The 17,212-nt window shown below is 47.3% G+C and overlaps 1 protein-coding gene across 4 annotated transcripts in view; it reads left to right on the top strand.

Moving 5' to 3' along the window:
• Prr14l (proline rich 14 like) overlaps positions 1 to 17,212 on the top strand; it is a 70,992-nt gene that overhangs the window by 24,255 nt on the left and 29,525 nt on the right. For 3 of the 4 annotated variants that reach the window (XM_045133078.1, XM_045133080.1, XR_006633237.1), the window contains exon 4: positions 5,067 to 10,122. In XM_045133078.1, the coding sequence (XP_044989013.1) occupies positions 5,067 to 10,122 (5,056 nt within the window). The remainder of the gene's footprint in view (positions 1 to 5,066; positions 10,123 to 17,212) is intronic. The other variant, XM_045133079.1, reaches the window with a different exon arrangement.

Genomic DNA, 17,212 nt, shown 5'->3' with positions numbered 1-17,212 from the left:
ACACTCTAGACACTTTGGCCACGTTTTGCTTCTAGCTTATATGGGTGGCCTGAGGATTGAACCTGGGCAGGCAAACTTTTTAAGCAAGTGCCATTCATTACCTGCTGCTGAACCCTTTTGCCAACCATGGGAGCTGTGTTTTCTTTTCTGCTTTTGAGTCTTGTTATGTATGTAACTCTGGCTGCCCTGAACTTGTAGCACTCTTCCTGTTCCTGCTTCCCAACTGCTAGGATTACAGGTGTGTGCCACCATGTTCTTTAGAGAGCTTCTTCATTAAAATTATATATATATATATATATATATGTGTGTGTGTGTGTGTGTATGTATGTATATTTACAAGCATAAAAATACAGAGGGGTTCTACCCAGCACAAACCAACCCCAGATGTATGTACCACCTTGTGTGTCTGGCTTATGTGGATACTGGGGAGTCAAGCCCAGGTCATTAGGCTTAAGGCAGTGGCCTTAACAGCTGGGTTTTTTTTTTTGTTTGTTTAATTTTTTTCTTTTTTTTTAAATATTTTATTTATTTATTGGAGAGCGACAGAGACAGAGAGAAAGACAGATAGACGGAGAGAGAGAGAGAGAATGGGCGCGCCAGGGCTTCCAGCCTCTGCAAACGAACTCCAGACGCGTGCGCCCCCTTGTGCATCTGGCTAACGTGGGACCTGGGGAACCGAGCCTCGAACCGGGGTCCTTAGGCTTCACAGACGAGCACTTAACCGCTAAGCCATCTCTCTCCAGCCCAACAGCTGGGTTTTTGAGGTAGGGCCTCACTCTAGCCCAGGCTGACCTGGAACTCACTATATAGTCTCAGAGTGGCCTCGAACTCACAGCAGTTCTCCTACCTCTGCCTTCCAAGATTAAAGTTGAACCACACCATCCCCAGCTCCAGAATTTTCTTTTAATGATTTTTTTTTTTTATTTGTGAAAAAGAAGCAGAAACAGAGAGAATGGGCATACCAGTGTCTCCAGCTGTTGCAAACAAATTCTAGATGCATATGCCACTGTACATTCGGTTTTACATGGGTGCTGGGGTTCAAATCAAGGTCGAGGCTTTGCTGGGAAGTGCCTTCACCACTGAGCACCTCTCCAGCCCAAGGAGCACTTCTTTATATTGGCCTTATTCCTTGGACTGCGGAGGGCTCTGGAAAAGCTGCAGTTACGTTGCACACACAAAGGCTCGTTTTTGTTTTCTTCTTCTAATGTTCCATAATGGCAGTCATCAAACTTACTCAGAAGTACAGAGTAAGGCTCTGGACATGATTTAGTGGTTAAAGGCATGCATTTGCTTATAAAGCTTGATGTCTCCGGTTCGACTCCCCAGTACCCACGTAAAGCCAGATGTACAAAGTGGTGGCTATGTGGAGTTTGTTTGCATTGGCTGTAAGTCCTGGAGCACCCATACACAGCACACACTTTCTCTCTCTCAAGTAAATAAAATGAATATGTGTGTATGTGTTTAGCACAATGAATGGCCTTTATTTTGGTATGCATCCACATTTCAGCATTTAGTGGACACACAGCAATGTGGCAGGAGACCACTGACTCTGAGCTCCGTGTCCCCACCAGGGTCTGAGCAGCAGCAGCACTGAAACTAGAATCCTCTGGTCAAGGTCCTCTTGTTCCAGTTGTCAGGTTCCACACGAGACCCGCTGGGTGGCCAGGGTGACCTCTGAGCCCTTCCTCAAACCTTCTTCAACAATGTGTAAAACAAATCAATTACTGGACATGGGCGGGGCTCAGTGAAGCCATGTGGCTACAAGTGTCACCATGGGCCATTCTCCAGGTGTAACCACGGGCTCTCGGTGCTGGCAGGTCTGAGTCACCCTCATCAAACCTGAGCTGACGGCGCATCAGCTGAGGGTGACCGCAGGCTGGTGGTGAGTAAGGAACGGTTCCAGAACCAAGCGAGGGAGGCCGGGCGCTTCCGGCCTTATCTTATGGTCTGGCCACAGCAAGGAAGTGTCGTGAAAGTGTTGGGTGGTGACGGGCAACAGGGAGTGGAGGAGAGAGAAAGCAGCCCCCTCAGTAAAGGTGGGGGGAGGAGATGGGGAAGCCCTGACCTCCTCACCCGGGGCCATTTCAGAGGGACAGTGGGTTACAATTGATGCCTTGGCCAAGGGCGGGAGTGGAGGAGGGTGGAGACAGGATGATGGCTTGGAAGAGGGTGTCACTTAAGACTTAAGAAAGCAGGGGTACAGGTCCAGCATCCCCAAACCCAGCAGTAGTGCTACAGGCTACTGCCTGAAACCTTCCTGTGTCCTCTAAGAGGCCGCCACACAGGAGGCTGTGGCAGGAGGGCAGGGCAGGGGAGAAGGCAGCCCCAGGCCATGTGACCAGCAGCCCTATGGATAATTTTTTTTTAAATACTTATTTAAACCAGGCATGGTATTGTACGCCTTTAATCCGAGCACTCGGGGAGGCAGAGGTAGGAGGATCGCTGTGAGTTCTTGTTCACTCTGAGACTACATAGTGAATTCCAGGACAGAGTGAGATCCTGCCTTGAAAACTCAAAATATATATGTATATATATTTGAGAGAGGGGGGCAAATAGAAAGGCAGAAAGAGAGAGAATGGGTGCGCCAGGAACTCTAGCCAGTGCAAATGAATTCCAGACGCATGTGGCACCATGTGCATCTGACTTATGTGGGTTCTGGGTCCTTAGCCTTTGCAGGCAAGCAAGTGCCTTAGCTGTTAACCCATCTCTCCAGCCCTTGTTTTGATTTTTTTGAGGTAGGGTCTCACTCTAGCCCAGGCTGGCTTTGAACTCACAGTGATCCTCCTACCTCTCTCTCCTGAATGGTGGGATTAAAGGCATGCACCACTATGCCTGGCAAGGATTTTTTTTTTTCCAGGTAGGGTCTCACTCTAGCGCAGACTGACCTGGATGGAATTCACTATGTAGTCTCAGGGTGGCCTCAAACTCATGGCCATCTTCGTACCCCTGCCTCCTGAGTGTTGCGATTAAAGGTGTGCGCCACTGCGCCCAGCAAGGATTTTTTTAAACAATTTTTATGTTTGTTTATTTGTCAGAGAGAGAGATAGAGAGAGAGAGGATGGGTGCTCCAGGGCTTCCAGCCACTGTAAACGAACTCCAAATGCTTGTGACCCCTTGTGTATCTGGCTATGTGGGTCCTGGGGAATCGAACCTGGGTCCTTTGGCTTTACAGGCAAATGCCTTAACTGCTAAGCCATCCCTCCAGCCTGGATTTTTTAAAAAATTATTTATTATTTGACAGAGAGAAAGATGCAGGGGGAAAAAGAGAGAGAGAGAATGGGCGTGCCAGGGCCTCCAGCCACTGCAGACGAACTCCGGACTTAGGTGCCACCTTGTGCATCTGGCTTATGTGGGTCCTGGGGAATCGAACCTGGGTCCTTTAGCTTTGCAGGCAAGTGCCTTAACCGCTAAGCCATCCCTCCAGCCCTGAATTTTTTTTTTTAACTTACTGAAAACTTCCATAATTACTGACAATAAACCATGATAATCCCACCCCACCCCCCGCATTCCCCTTTACAACTCCACTCTCCATCACGTCTCCTCCCCCTCTCTATTAGTCTGTCTTTTTTATTTTGATGTCCTCATCTCTTCCTATTGTGAGGGTTCTGTGTAGGTAGTACCAGTAAGGTCATGGATGGATATCCAGGCCATTTTGTGTCTGGAAGACTGCATTATAAGCAGTCCTACCCTTTCTTTGGCTCTTAACATTCTTTCTGCCACCTCTTCTACACTGGACTCTCAGCCTTGGAGGGTGTGATAGAGATGTTTCAGTGCTGAGCACTCATCTGTTACTTCTTTTCAGCAGTATGGTGCCTTTTTCTTTTTGTCTTTTGGAAGTAAGGTCTCGCTCTAGCTCAGACTGACCTGGAATTCACTATGTAGTCTCAGGGTAGCCTTGAACCCATAGCAAACCTCTCACCTCTGCCTCCTGAGTGCTGGGATTAAAGGCATGCTCCACCACGCCCGGCCTAAAGTATGGTGCCTTTTGAGTCATCCTGGAGGTCACTGCCATCTGAAAACAAGAAGCTTCTCTAACCAAAAGTGAGAAAATCATTAATATGTGGATATGAACCTTAAGAGAAGTGCTTACCGGGCAATTGGGTGAGCAAAATATATGCATTTAGCCCTATACCAGCAAGCATTACACCCCTAGGACTCATGACCTCCCCTGACATAAATTTTCAGTACCAAGCATGTATTCCCTCCCATGGAGTGGCCCTCCAGTCCCATTAGTGGGTGGTTGGTTTCCCCCATTACAGACATGCCACTGTTGCACCTGTTGGCTTGTTTGGCCTGGCTGGCCCAAACTTAAGGCTTACAATGTCCACTGTTGTTTATCTCCACTGATGACTTCTCTCTCTCCCTTGGAGCTGCATGCGGTGTAGCTTGCTCCAGCTTGATTTCTCAGTGACCGTGCAACACAAGCATGTAGAGTCTTCAGCAATACTTTACTTTTTATTTTAAGAAAAGGTCTCATTATGTTGCCCAGGCTGGCATAGAACATGCAGTCTTCTTGCTTCATCCTCTTTTGTAGCTGGGATTATAGGCCTCTGTCTCCAGGTCCAGCTAGTGGTACTTTGAAATGAAAGCTTTAAAACAAATTTTCAAAACAGAACAGAAAGAGACAGAGATCGAGTATCGGCATGTCAGGGCTACTGCAAACGACCTCCAAACTCATGCACCACTTTATACATCTGGCCTTATATCGGTATTGGGGACTAGAACCCAGGCTATTATGCTTTGCAAGCTGGCACCTTTAACTGCTGAGCCATCCCCCCAGCCTGAAAAAGGTTTTATTTATTTTTATTGATTTATTTGCGAGAATGAGAATGGGCACACCAGGGTTTTCTTCCACTGCATACAAAATCCAGATACATAGCACCACTTTCTGTATTTGTCTTTTCATGCCTACTAGAGGATCAAACCCAAATCAGCAGGCTTTGCAAGAAAGTGCCTTGATGTTGTTGCCATTGGTTACATGATGAAATTCACAAGGGCAATATTCTTATATATACATATATATATATATAATTGTATACTGACTTGGATTTATTTCTCTTATGTAGAAGGAAATGTACAGATTACAACAGAAACTCTGCCAAAATCTCCTGGAGATGGACAAGGTATGACGGTCAGTGGGACTGAGATGGATAGCGATGGACACAAGAACAGCTATGTGAATAAAGGTCTCTCTACAGGGTGCAGCGAATACCCAGAAGCAGATAAAATCATGACCAGTGGTGCAGTTTCAGAAGCCAAAACTTTAGTTTCTATAGAACCTTTAATCTGTGCGGACCCTCAATTTATAGAAGCTCCAGGGCGTGGGGCCGTTTCCCGAATGGGCCGTGGGAAGGAGGAGCTGTGTAGTCTCAGCCAGATCTGCAGAGCAGATGACAGGCACCAGCAAGTTCTTGGCCACCATAAGGAAAAAAGCAGATGTGCACATGATAGCGCCATGGCCATGGGAAATGGAGATGCCAGAAAGCCCTTGGAAGAAGTTTCATATTTCACACCATATTTGTCTGGCCCAGAATCCAGAACAAAACCTTTTGAAAAATGTGATCTTGAAGGGAGTGGTTTGACCAAGGAGTGTGCTGAACAGCCATGCCAAGAAGATCAGAGCAGGAGCTCAGCTTGTGAAAGACAAAGGGAAGACCAGCTTGGGGACAGGAGCAGTAGAGGGGAGCTCCTTGTCTGTAGTGTCAGGCAGCAAGAAAAGGACGGGGCCAGTGGTGGTTCTGATGAAAAAGAGACTGCTGATTTTCCAAAAGAACAGGTACCTAGTAACTGTTGCCTTCAACATAAAGGGAGCTCCAGTTCTTTTACTGACGCCACAGAAATAATGTTTAAAAAAGGTGATCTGAAAATTACTTTAGACGTTGAAGATAATTTGACAAACTCTGAGGACCATAGGAAAACTGTTACTTTTGTGAGCCATCCAGGCACACATTCTCAGAAAAGCAGCTTTGAAGAGCCAGCACAGCCAGCCATGATGTTAAATGAAAAGATTTGCGGCAAAGACTGTACCTCTTTAGTTGGCTGCCAGAGAAATCTGCAAAGTGACACTCAACCAAATGAGTCATCATGTAATGATTTTCTGTCTGAAAGAAGACACCATGTGAATTTAATGTCAGAAGATCAGATAAATTCTGTACCTAATGAGTCATCCAAACCCCAGAAAGATCCTGTTCAGTTACCACTGTCTCCAAATGTGGCTGATAGACTCACACCAGAAGCTGTACAGACCTCACAGGACAGTGTCTCACCTTCAGATGAACAGATCATTGCCTGTGAGATGAGAGAACGTTCTTGCACCAGTGAGCTGGTTATATACAAAGTCGAAGATGAATGTGGTTTAAATCAACAAGTGTCCCTTAATTCTCAAGACCATGTGACATTGTCAACTGACTCTCTACTAAGTATAAAGAGAGAAATGCCTTTAGCGACAAAGAAGGATGCTCTGCAGGGCCATCCTCCGCCCATAGAGAATGGAGCAGATGTCATCACTGGCACCCAGACCATTCTCACAAGGACCAAAATGGAAGACATTTGTCTGCAAGGGGACAAAATGTGTGACACCTCTTCACATGTAAACTCCAAACCAGGAAGCCCAAAAGGGCGTAAAGAAATGGCTGATTCAGGAACAGAGGGTCTGCTTCCTAGGTTCCTCTTAAATGCAAAAGAAGCTGCTAGCCTTCCCCAAGAAGTCTTTGTCGCCGAATGTCAAAATGTTCAATCTCAGGATCTCTCCAGCTGTCTCTGTGTAAGAAGAAATGCACCTGGGGAGAATGTGTGTTCTGCGCCTTCTGTTTTTGAACACAGCAAAGTCATCCTGAATGTCAACAACTTCAAAACATTAAAATGTGAAAATGCAATTCAGTGTCATGATCCCCACTGTCAGGGGTCAGAAGACTCTGTGGGCAGTGGCTCCCAGAGAGTAAGCAATATGCTAGAGGAGAGGGAACCTGCTAGAAGAGAGGTTGAAAGCAGTGTTCTGCAAGGTAACGTTAGAAGTGAAATGGCAGTGTGTGTGTCAGAGAGTACAGCTTTGAACACAAGCACTCACGCCAGCAGTGGCACAGAACGCAGTGGGGAACAGCCAGGTACGAAGGAACAGTGCCCACATAAAGAAACTGTGTTCTGCAAATGCAGCATTCCTGTTTGTGCTACACAAGGATTAAACCAGTCTACAGACATTCCAAGGCCAGAAACATTACCAGACCAATCTCCACCTATTTTCTCCCATTTTGAAACTATGAACCAAGGAGTTCAAACACTTGATCAGAAAGCAGATGATGTCCCTGTCTGCCAGACTAACCAAAAGAGACCAGATAAACACAGAAGTGAAATTAAAGGTAGGCCCACTACAAAGACACTAGTTGGTAACCACAGAGAGTCCCTCAAAGAGCCTAACAGAGAGAGAAGCCACAGTGGAAAGAATAGGATAGTAAATTCAGGTAGTAGGAACGTGCTGTCTCATGGTGGTTCAAAGAAAGGGGATGGCAAAGGAGCCTTTGAAAATATTCCTGGTTCTAAAAAGCTCATGAATCTGCTAGGTACTACCTGTGCAGACTATAGAGAGAAGCCTGCACGAAGTGTGCCAGATATGAAAGTATCTAGTACACTTGGTTGTTGTACAAGGCAAGATGGACCAGCATTCCAGGAAACCTCCAGCAGTGCCTCGTCCCAGAGAGGACTCAACACTACGTTTTTGGGAACAACTGACCAAGACGCAGGTCTCCCAAGTGCTGCTGCTCCTACCGTAGAGCCTCTTAAAGTGAAAGAATCACGTGCAGAGAAAGTGTGCAGATTTCCTAAAGACTGTGCAGCTGAAGGGTGTCCAAATTCTACCCTTGCCCACGAGGTGGACTCTGTTACAAATCATGAACCAGATAAGAGGGTGCTAGATAGAAGTGTGTCTGTAAGTTGTATTCATCATGAAGACCAAGCTAGAGGAGGATCTCTGAGAGGAACCAGAATGACTGAAAGATCAAGACTGGAAGTAAATTCTGAGTGTGGCAACAAAACAGCCTTTGGAATATCCTCAAAAGAGCTGGTGTCACCCAGGTGCCAAGAAGACAGCTTAGCTCCCCCACAGAACCTAGAACCCATGGAAGGAAGGCATTCCTGTCTGTCTGCTCAAGAAAATTCAGCAACTGATACTCATGGTGAAGAACTAGACCTGAAAAATATTTTTAAACCAAAAGATGATGAACTACCTTGTGAAAACATAAAGGGTGACACACCACTGGCTGAGGTTAAGGAAGTACTACCAAGGGCTACATGTTCTCTTACTGAAAGAGCTAGCGTGCACATGAGTGTGGAAAAGAACTTTTGCAAAGCTGCCCCCCCTCTTGAGAATTCCACCGATAATCAGTTGCCTTTGACAATGGAAACAGCAACCAAAGTGAGTAGAGAAGAGCACGGGGGACATCAAAGGGGTTCACCTCACCACTTAACTGTTGAAGAACTGGAGGAGGCCGCAACCAGAGAAGGTAGGGTTGATAACTCGCCTGCGATTTCTCGGACTCACCTGCAATGCCGGCGGGTCCGTGGTGCTGCTGCTGCTGTGGACCAGGCGTGCTCGCAGGCCGGGGAGCCCGCGCGTGTTAAAGGACCCCCACGTAACGCATTGCCAGGTGAGAGGCAAATCAAGAGCCAACCTGTGGCTGCCGAAGACGAGTCTATCGAGATGAAAGAAAGCACCCTGGCAAAGCCGGAGAAAGGCACCGTAGCTGAACAGCGTCCGAGGCTGAAAGACCCAAAGGAGGAGCCCTTCTGTCACCCACTGCGGGACCCTGAGCTGAGCACAGGGCTCCATCTGCCTGATGCCTCCTGGAAAGAGCCAGCCCCCTGCCCTGCCGAGTGTGATGAGGCCCCCGGTGTCTTTGGGAGCGCCTCCTCTCGGAAGAGAGCGCTTCCCTTAAAGAAGCAGCCCCATCGCACTTGTAAGAGAGTTCCCTGTCAAGAGCCGGGCCGGGTGGGAAGAAAAAGAAGTAACAGCAGAGGTTCTGCCTTTGGAAATAGTTCTGCTAATCCCATCCCCACTAAAGCATACAGACTTCTCAGCCCCGGTGCTGCGCCCGCGCCATTGGAGCCTGAAGCAGCGTCTGTTAGGAGCTTGCTTAGCCACATACCAAAGCAGAGGGCTACTCTGTGCCGTTCCTTACGGAGCCTGAGTTGTAGGAAGCCTACCAAAGAATCCGCCTTACTGACCAGGCTGTCCATCCTTGCCTCCAAACTAGTCCCGGCCCCCAAGCCCCAGAAACTCCGATGTCGGCGGTATTCCTCCGCGCTTGTTCCCGCGGCGAAAAGTTACAAGCACCTCAGATACAAAAGACTCCTGGATGGACTTTCATGCAACGCGGCGCAGCTGGGTCCGTATGTGGCAGCTGGCGGCTGGGACAGGAGGCCTAACAGTAAGCTCGTCGTACCTTACTCTCCCAAAGCCGTCAGGATGGGCCTCATAGATCTGAGCAACAAGTTGCCGTCGCTGCTGTTGGGCTCCGACGCCTTTCCGTTCTCCTTTCACGTGAAACCGGCCTCGAGCTGCGTGACCGTGACCGAGTCCTCGAGGACTTTCCCTGAGCACTGTGCTCCAGCGAGGCTTGCCTTAGGAGAGGCCTTCCAGTGCCAAGCGCGGCCCCCCAGGTGGGCCTTTTCTCTCTTCTTGTCCCACGGTTGCTCCGGGATGGCCACATTCAGGGAAGAGCCTGGCCTCCGCAGTCAGGCCCACACTCAGGCTCCTCCACAGACTGCAGCTCCTCTCCTCGACTATGGAGACGCTGCCATAGTCCAGCCCAGAGCAGAGCGCTCTGTCCTTGGCCTTCACACACTTCTAGCACTTTGTTCCCCAGGATGTTACCGAATCTGGACAAAAAAACGGAGCTTTTCTAATCACATGCCCACCATGCAGAGACTCTTCTTGACCCAATTTACACAGGGCTTGAAAGGACTAAGGTCTCCAGCCTCCATAGCAGACAGAGTCTTCTGTTCTCTGCCCTACTCCGTGGGTAGAGTGCTGTCTGTCTGGAGCCAGCACGGACCGTCCTCCTGCGCCTTCGAGTTGCCTGCTCTTCATTCCACTTACAATAGACAGCAAAGTCTGGGAACCACATGCAGGTAACATGTCTCCTGATCTTGCATGGGCCTCATATTTGCTGCTTGCCACTGGGGAAAGGAGACTATTTGGAGGCCTGTGTCTGAATTTTCTGATTATGTTTGTTGCAAGGTCTCTGCAGAGAAAACGGAGCAATAATTCTTGAGCGTAGATGCCCCTAATTTTCTTACAGATCTTACCTCTGTATTTCATGTGATTCTGCTTTTCTTGTATATCTGTATGTGTGTGTGGATGTGTGTGGGTGGGCGTGTGCTGTGACACACATGTGGAGGTCTGAGGATGACCTTGGAATGTTAGCCCCTGCCTCCCTGCTTGAGACAGCCTAGGTCTCCCTTGTGAATTTGTTTGCACTGCTTCGCTTTGTGCGCACGCACGCACGGGCTAGCTGGCCTGCGGTCTCTGGGGTTTCCTGGCTCTGCCTTCCATGGCCACAGGTTTGTTGGCATCACTTTGCTTTGCCAAGCGAGTACCTTTAACTGCTGAGTTACCTCTCCGGCCCCATGCCATTTTCCATTTTCCTTTTCATATACTCTTTGTTTTTTTTTGTTGTTGTTTGTTTGTTTATTTTTATTTTCTTATGAGTGAGAGAGAGAGAATTGATGCCCCAGGGCCTCTAGCCACTGCAGTCAAACTCCAGCCATGAGTGCCACCTTGTGGCATGCGTGACCTTGTTCTCATGACCTGGTGTATCTGTCTGGCTTACATAGGTTCTGGGGAGTCAAACCTGGGCCCTTAGGCTTCACAAGCAAGCACCTTATCCATTAAGTGATGTCTGCAGGCCTGTTATTATTTTTTTTAACATTTATTTTGCAAGTAGAGAGATATAGAGATAGAGAAAGAGTGAGTATGTGTGGAGAGAAAAGAGTGAAATAGAATGGGCATGCAGAGGCTCTAGCTACTATAAATGAACTCTAGCTGCATGCGCCACTTTGTGCATCTGGCTTATGTGAGTGCTGGGGAATTGAACCCTGGTCCTTGAGCTTTACAGGCAAGTGCTTTTTTAACAGCTGAACCATCTCTCCAGCCCTGTTGCTTTAGTTTTGAGACAGGATTTCATTCAGGCTGGACCATAACGTACCACCCTCTTGATTTCAAGCTTTCTGAGTGCAGGGACTATAGGTGTGAGCCACTGTGCCCAGCTATTTCTGCATTTCTTTCTTGACTATAGGGTTCAAGGGTTGGCATTTGCTTACTCTGTAGTAATTATTTTAGGATTTAGTGAATTGGGCAGAATTGTATCTTACTGAAAATAGTTGAAAATGATTTGTATCATACTGTCTAATTGAAAATAGAAAAGAGCGCTGGTGGCGCACGCCTTTAATCCCAGCACTCAGGAGGCAGAGGTAGAAAGGTCAAGGCCACCCTGAGATGACATAGTGAATTCTAGGTCAGCCTGAGCTAGAGTGAGACCCTACCTCGAAAAGCTGAAAATAGAAAAGAAGACCGAGGTCAGTGGACGAGTGCCTGCCTAAAATAGGAAGACCCTGGGTTCCCTCAGCTGCGTCACAGTGGGACAGGGTGGAGGAGGGAGAGGATTGCAGGTTAAAGCACCATTTTAATTAAGCCAGGCACGCCTGTAATCCCAGCACTCAGGAGGCAGAGGTGGGAGGATCACCTTGAGTTCAAGGCCACCCTGAGACTACATTGTGAATTCAAGGTTAACCTGAGCTAGAGTGAGAGCCTACCTCAAGGGTGGGGGTGGGGGGAACCTACCTCATGGGTTGGAGGGAAGGGTTAGTGGTTAAGGCGTTTGCCTACAAAGCCAAAGGACCCTGGTTCGATTCCCCAGGACCTACGTTAGCCAGAAGCACAAGGAGGCACACATGTCTAGAGTTCATTTGCAGTGGCTGGAGGCCCTGGTGTGCCCATTTTCTCTCTCTCTCCCCCCTTCCCTCTTTCTCTGTCAAGTAAAGAAAAATAAATAAATAAATAAGAAAGAAAGAAAGACAGGCAGGCCGACCTACCCATTTTAAGAGTGAAGACAGCCAGGCATGCATGGTGGTACATGGTGGTAGGAAGATTGCCACGCATTTGAAGCCAATCTGGGACTACAGAGTGAGTGCCATGTCAGCATGGGTTGGTGTGAAACCCTACCTCAAAGAAAATCAAAACAAACAAGAAAGGGCTAGGAAGAAAACTCAGTAGCAAAGGCCAGTAAGCTAGAAAAGAGAAATAAAGGGAAGAGAAAGGAAGGGAGGGGATTACTTAATAGGATGGTATTGTATATATGTAAGTAGAATAGATTAATGGGGATAAAAAGGCCCAAAATGAGGTCAGGGGAAGAGATTAAATAAAGTAAAGGTGGAAGGAAGGCTAATCAAAATCTAAGAGGACATAAATAAATCACATGGAAACCTACTTTTTTGGACAATGGAACAATCAGGAGCTATAGATTATTGCTAGAAATTTTTCAGTGCCAGGGATGGGATACCTTCCAGTGAGTTGTTGGCCAGGGAGGTCCCTGACGTGCCCAAAACATCACAGGCCATTGCTGAGGCCCTTGGTTTCCCACCAGGAATAGATACTAAGACCCTATTGCTGAAGACTCCACATACTTGGGCTGCAAGGCCATGGTGGTTAAGGCTCTTGCCTGCGAAGCCTAAGGACCCAGGCTTGATTCCCCAGGAGCCACATAAGTTGGATGTACAAGGTGGTACATGTGTCTGGAGTTTGGTTGTAGTGACTGGTGCTCCCGTTCTCTCTCTGCCCCCTTCTCTTGGTAAAATAAACAGAAAGTAAAGATGCAGCATAGTTGTGGTAGAGAGCTTAAGGTCCTGCGTTCAATTCAGCAACCCAGGGCAGGAAAGGTTTCTCAGTGGTTAAGGTGCTTGCCTGCAAAGCCTAACAACCTGGGTTCAATTCCCCAGTACTCAGAGAAAGTCAGATGCACAAGTGACCCATGCATCAGGAATTTGTTTGCAGAAGCAAGAGGCCCTGGTGGACCCATTCTGTATCTTGTCTATCTGTCTCTCTCTCTCTCGAGATTTCTGCTTGCAAATAAGTAAATAAATTTTACAATTTTTAAAAAGGTAGCCAATTGTGGTGGCACACACTTTTAATCCCAGCATTTGGTAGGATTGCTATGAGCTCAAGGCCACCTTAAAACTACATAGTGAACTCCAGGTCACCCTGGGCTAGCTTGAGAGCCTACTTTGAAAAATAAATAAATAGGGGTTGGAGGGATGGGTCAGCCTTTAAGGCACTTGCCTGTAAAGCCTAATGGACTGGGTTCGATTTCCCCAGTTCCCACATTAAGCCAGATGCATAAAGAGGTGTATGCGTCTGAAGTTTGTTTGCAGTAGCTAGAGGCACTCATGTGGTTCAATTCCCCAATACCCATAAATTAAAGCCAGATGCACAAAGTGGTACATGTGTCTGGAAGTTTAGTTTTGTTTTTTTTCTCCAGTGGCAGAAGGACCTGGTGTGCCTATACTCACTCACTTTCTGTCTGCCTCTTTCTGTATGTCTTTCTCCCTAAACAAATAAAAATAATGTTTAAAAAAAAGACTCCTCATGGATAGAGAAATGGCTAAAAATTTTTTTTAAAAAAAGAATCCTTTGCCAATTGTGGTGCACAACTGTAATCCCAGCACTTGGGAGGCAGAGGTGGATTGACAGTTGAGTTCAAGGCCACCTTGAGACTACATAGTGAATTCCAGGTCAGCCTAGGCTAGAGCAAAACCCTACTTCAAAAAATCAAAACAAAGCTGGGCATGGTGGCGCACGCCTTTAATCCCAGCACTTGGGAGATAGAGGTAGGATTGCCGGGAGTTCGAGGCCACCCTGAGACTACATAGTGAATTCCAGGTCAGCTTGGGCTAGATTGAGACCCTACCACAAAAAACAAAAAAAAAAAAACAAAAAAAAAAAAAAAAAAATTCAAAACAAGCCGGGCGTGGTGTTGCACGCCTTTAATCCCAGTGCTCGGGAGGCAGAGGTAGGAAGATTGCTGTGAGTTTGAGGCCATGTTGAGACTCCATAGTGAATTCCAAGTCAGCCTGGGCTAGAGTGAGACCCTACCTTGAAAAATTAAAAAACTTACATCAAAACAAAAAAGAATCCCTAAAGAATTGCTTTGGAAGCCTAAATGTTTTTTTTTTTAAATTTTTACTTATTTATTTGAGAGCATCCGAGAGAGAGGAAGAGGGAGAATGAGCATTTCAGGGACTCTATGCCCCCTTGTGCATCTGGCTAACATGGGTCCTGGGGAATCTAGCCTCGAACCAGGGTCCTTAGGTTTTACAGGCAAGCACTTAACCACTAAGCCATCTCTCCAGCCTGATAAGTGTATTTTTATTGATTTATTTTATACATGCATGTAATGTATTTTGATCATAATCACTTCCTATTAACTTCTTTTCCCCTTCCATTCCTGACTGAACCCTGTTGCACTTTGAAGTGTGGTGTGTGTCCCACCTAGTGTAATTAGGGTTGCATGAGTGAGGGATTTTTGTTGTTGTTACTGTTTTGTTTTCTGAGGTGGGGTCTTATGCTAGCTCAGGCTGACCTGGAATTCACTGTGTAGTCTCAGGGTGGCCTTGAACTCTGCGTTTCTCCTACCTCTGCCTCCCTAGCGCTGGGATTAAAGGCATGCACCTCCATGCCCAGCTCTGGGAGAGGGATTATATATCAGAGCACAAAGACCTTGCCAGTGTCTGTACCAATTAAATCTTCCTATCTTACATAAACAGTGCCTTTTTTTTGTTTATTTCGATGTAGGGTCTCTCTCCAGCTCAGGCTGACCTGGAATTCACTGTGTAGTCTCAGGATGGCCTTGCACTCTCGGTGATCCTCCTTCCACTGCCTTTAAAGGTGTGTGCCACCATGGCCGGCTTATAAACAGTAACTTTTGTTAATTTTCAGCTTGCTTTTACCATTGCTACAGTTGAAAATTTGAGAGTAGTGTTTTGAAAAAAAAATTCCCCAAATTTAATATTCCAAAGCAGGGTGTGGGAGCTGTTGCTTACAATACCGGCACTTGCGCAGCAGAGGCAGGAGGAGTGCCCCAAGTTCAAAGTCAGCATGAGCTCCAGAATGAGACCCTGTTTCAAAACCATAAAAACAAATCTTGGGGGAGGCTTTGTTCTTTTATGCGTAATTCCTTCATTAAAAAGCTATTGGTTGGGCTGGAGAGATGGCTTAGCGGTTAAGCACTTGCCTATGAAGCCTAAGGACCCCGGTTCGAGGCTCGGTTCCCCAGGTCCCATGTTAGCCAGATGCACAAGGGGGCGCATGCGTCTGGAGTTCGTTTGCAGAGGCTGGAAGCCCTGGCGCGCCCATTCTCTCTCTCCCTCTATCTGTCTTTCTCTGTGTGTCTGTCGCTTTCAAATAAATAAATAAATAAAAATATTTAAAAAGCTATTGGTGGGCTGGAAAAATGGCTTGGTGGTGAAGGCACTTGCCTGCAAAGTCAAAGGACCCAGGTTTGATTCTCCAGTATCCATGTAAGACGGATGTACAGGAGTTGTACATGCATCTGGGGTTCATTTGCAGTGGCTAGAGGCCCTGGCACGCATGCTCTCTCCCTCACACTCTCTCTCTCCCTCCTTCTCCCTCTCTCCCTCTCTCTCTCTTTCTCTGCCTCTTTCTCAAATAAATAAAAAATATTTTAAAGCTATTGGCTGGGTTGGAGAGATGGCTTAGCAGTTTAAGGTGCTTGCCTACAAAGCCTGATGAATCAGATTCAATTCCCCAGTATCTTGTAAGCCAGATGTACAAAGTAATGCATGTTTCTGGAGTTTGTTTGCAGTGGCTAGGGACCCTGGCATGCCCAGTCTCTCTTTCTCTCTCTCTAAACAAATAAATAAAATATCTTTTCAAAAAAAGAAAAAAATGCCAGGTGTGTTGGCATATGCCTTTAGTCCCGGCACTCAGGACAGGGAGGCAGAGGTAGGAGCATCATGAGTTCAAGGCCACCATGAATCTACATAGTGAATTCCAGGTCAGTCTAAGCTAGAGTGAGACTCTACCATGAACCCCTGTCCCCCCCCTCCAAAAAAAAGAAAAAGCTTTTGGTGGGTTTGGACCGATGGCTCAGTGGTTAAAGGTCTTACTTGCAAATCCCAATAGCCTTGGGTTCAGTTCCCCAGTACCCACCTAAAGCCAGATGTACTAAGTGGCATATGCACCTCAAGTACTATCTTGCTGTCTCTGGCTTGCCTCTTTTTCTATGTCACAAATAAATAAATAAATGAAAAAATATATTTTAAAAAATAAAAAGCTATTGGCCCTCAGCGGAATGGTGGTAAGGGGAAGAGAGAATATAATAAGCAGAGCCGGGCGTGGTGGCACACACCTTTAATCCCAGTGCTCAGGAGGTAGGGGTAGAGGATCTCTGTGAGTTCGAGGCCACCCTGAGACTACAGAGTGGGTTCTAGGTCAGCCTGAGTAGAGTGAGACCCTACCTCGAAAAACCAAATAAATAACTAAATATTGATTGGTAGCTGGGCATGGCTGCACCCACCTTTAATTCCAAGGCCAAGGTAGGAGTATCACTGAATTCAAAGCCAGCCTGGCAGAGAGTGAGACCCTACCTCAGAAGGGGGGGGGGCACTGGCAGGCTGGAAAGGTGGCTTAGCCAAAGATGGCTGGTTTACAAAGGCTCTCGGCCCACATTCAGGCCCATAGCTCCACTCAGAGTGGCACCTGCATCTGTGGTGGTGCCAGGGTGCCCGAGTCAGTGGGAGGCAGAGCCAGGGTGGGGCCAGTCTGATACTCGTCGCTCATCATGTGGCAGCTCTTGTGCAGCAACTACAGACCCTTTCTCAAAGCAGGTGGATCTCAACGTTGTTGTCCACCACGTGCGTATGGCAGCACACATCCCCCTCGTCAAACACAGGTTTTCAAGTCTTTGTTGTCCTAGGAGAGCTAGTACCCTCCTATAATTCCCAGCACAGCACTAGTGAGGCTGAGGCCGGCAGGTACGAGCTTGAGACAAGCCTACCACCTTCAATCCCAGCCCTCGGGGGGGGGGGGGCAGAGGTGGGAGGATCGCTGTGAGTTCGAGGCCAGCCTGGGCTAGGGTGAGACCCTGCCTCCCTAAAAATACAAGCTTGGGATATAGAATTGTTTTTTTTTCAAGGTAGGGTCTCA

The sequence above is a fragment of the Jaculus jaculus genome, chromosome 13 (genome assembly GCF_020740685.1).
Source record: "Jaculus jaculus isolate mJacJac1 chromosome 13, mJacJac1.mat.Y.cur, whole genome shotgun sequence".
Classification (NCBI taxonomy): domain Eukaryota; kingdom Metazoa; phylum Chordata; class Mammalia; order Rodentia; family Dipodidae; genus Jaculus; species Jaculus jaculus.
This window is presented reverse-complemented; position numbering and strand designations above follow the sequence as displayed.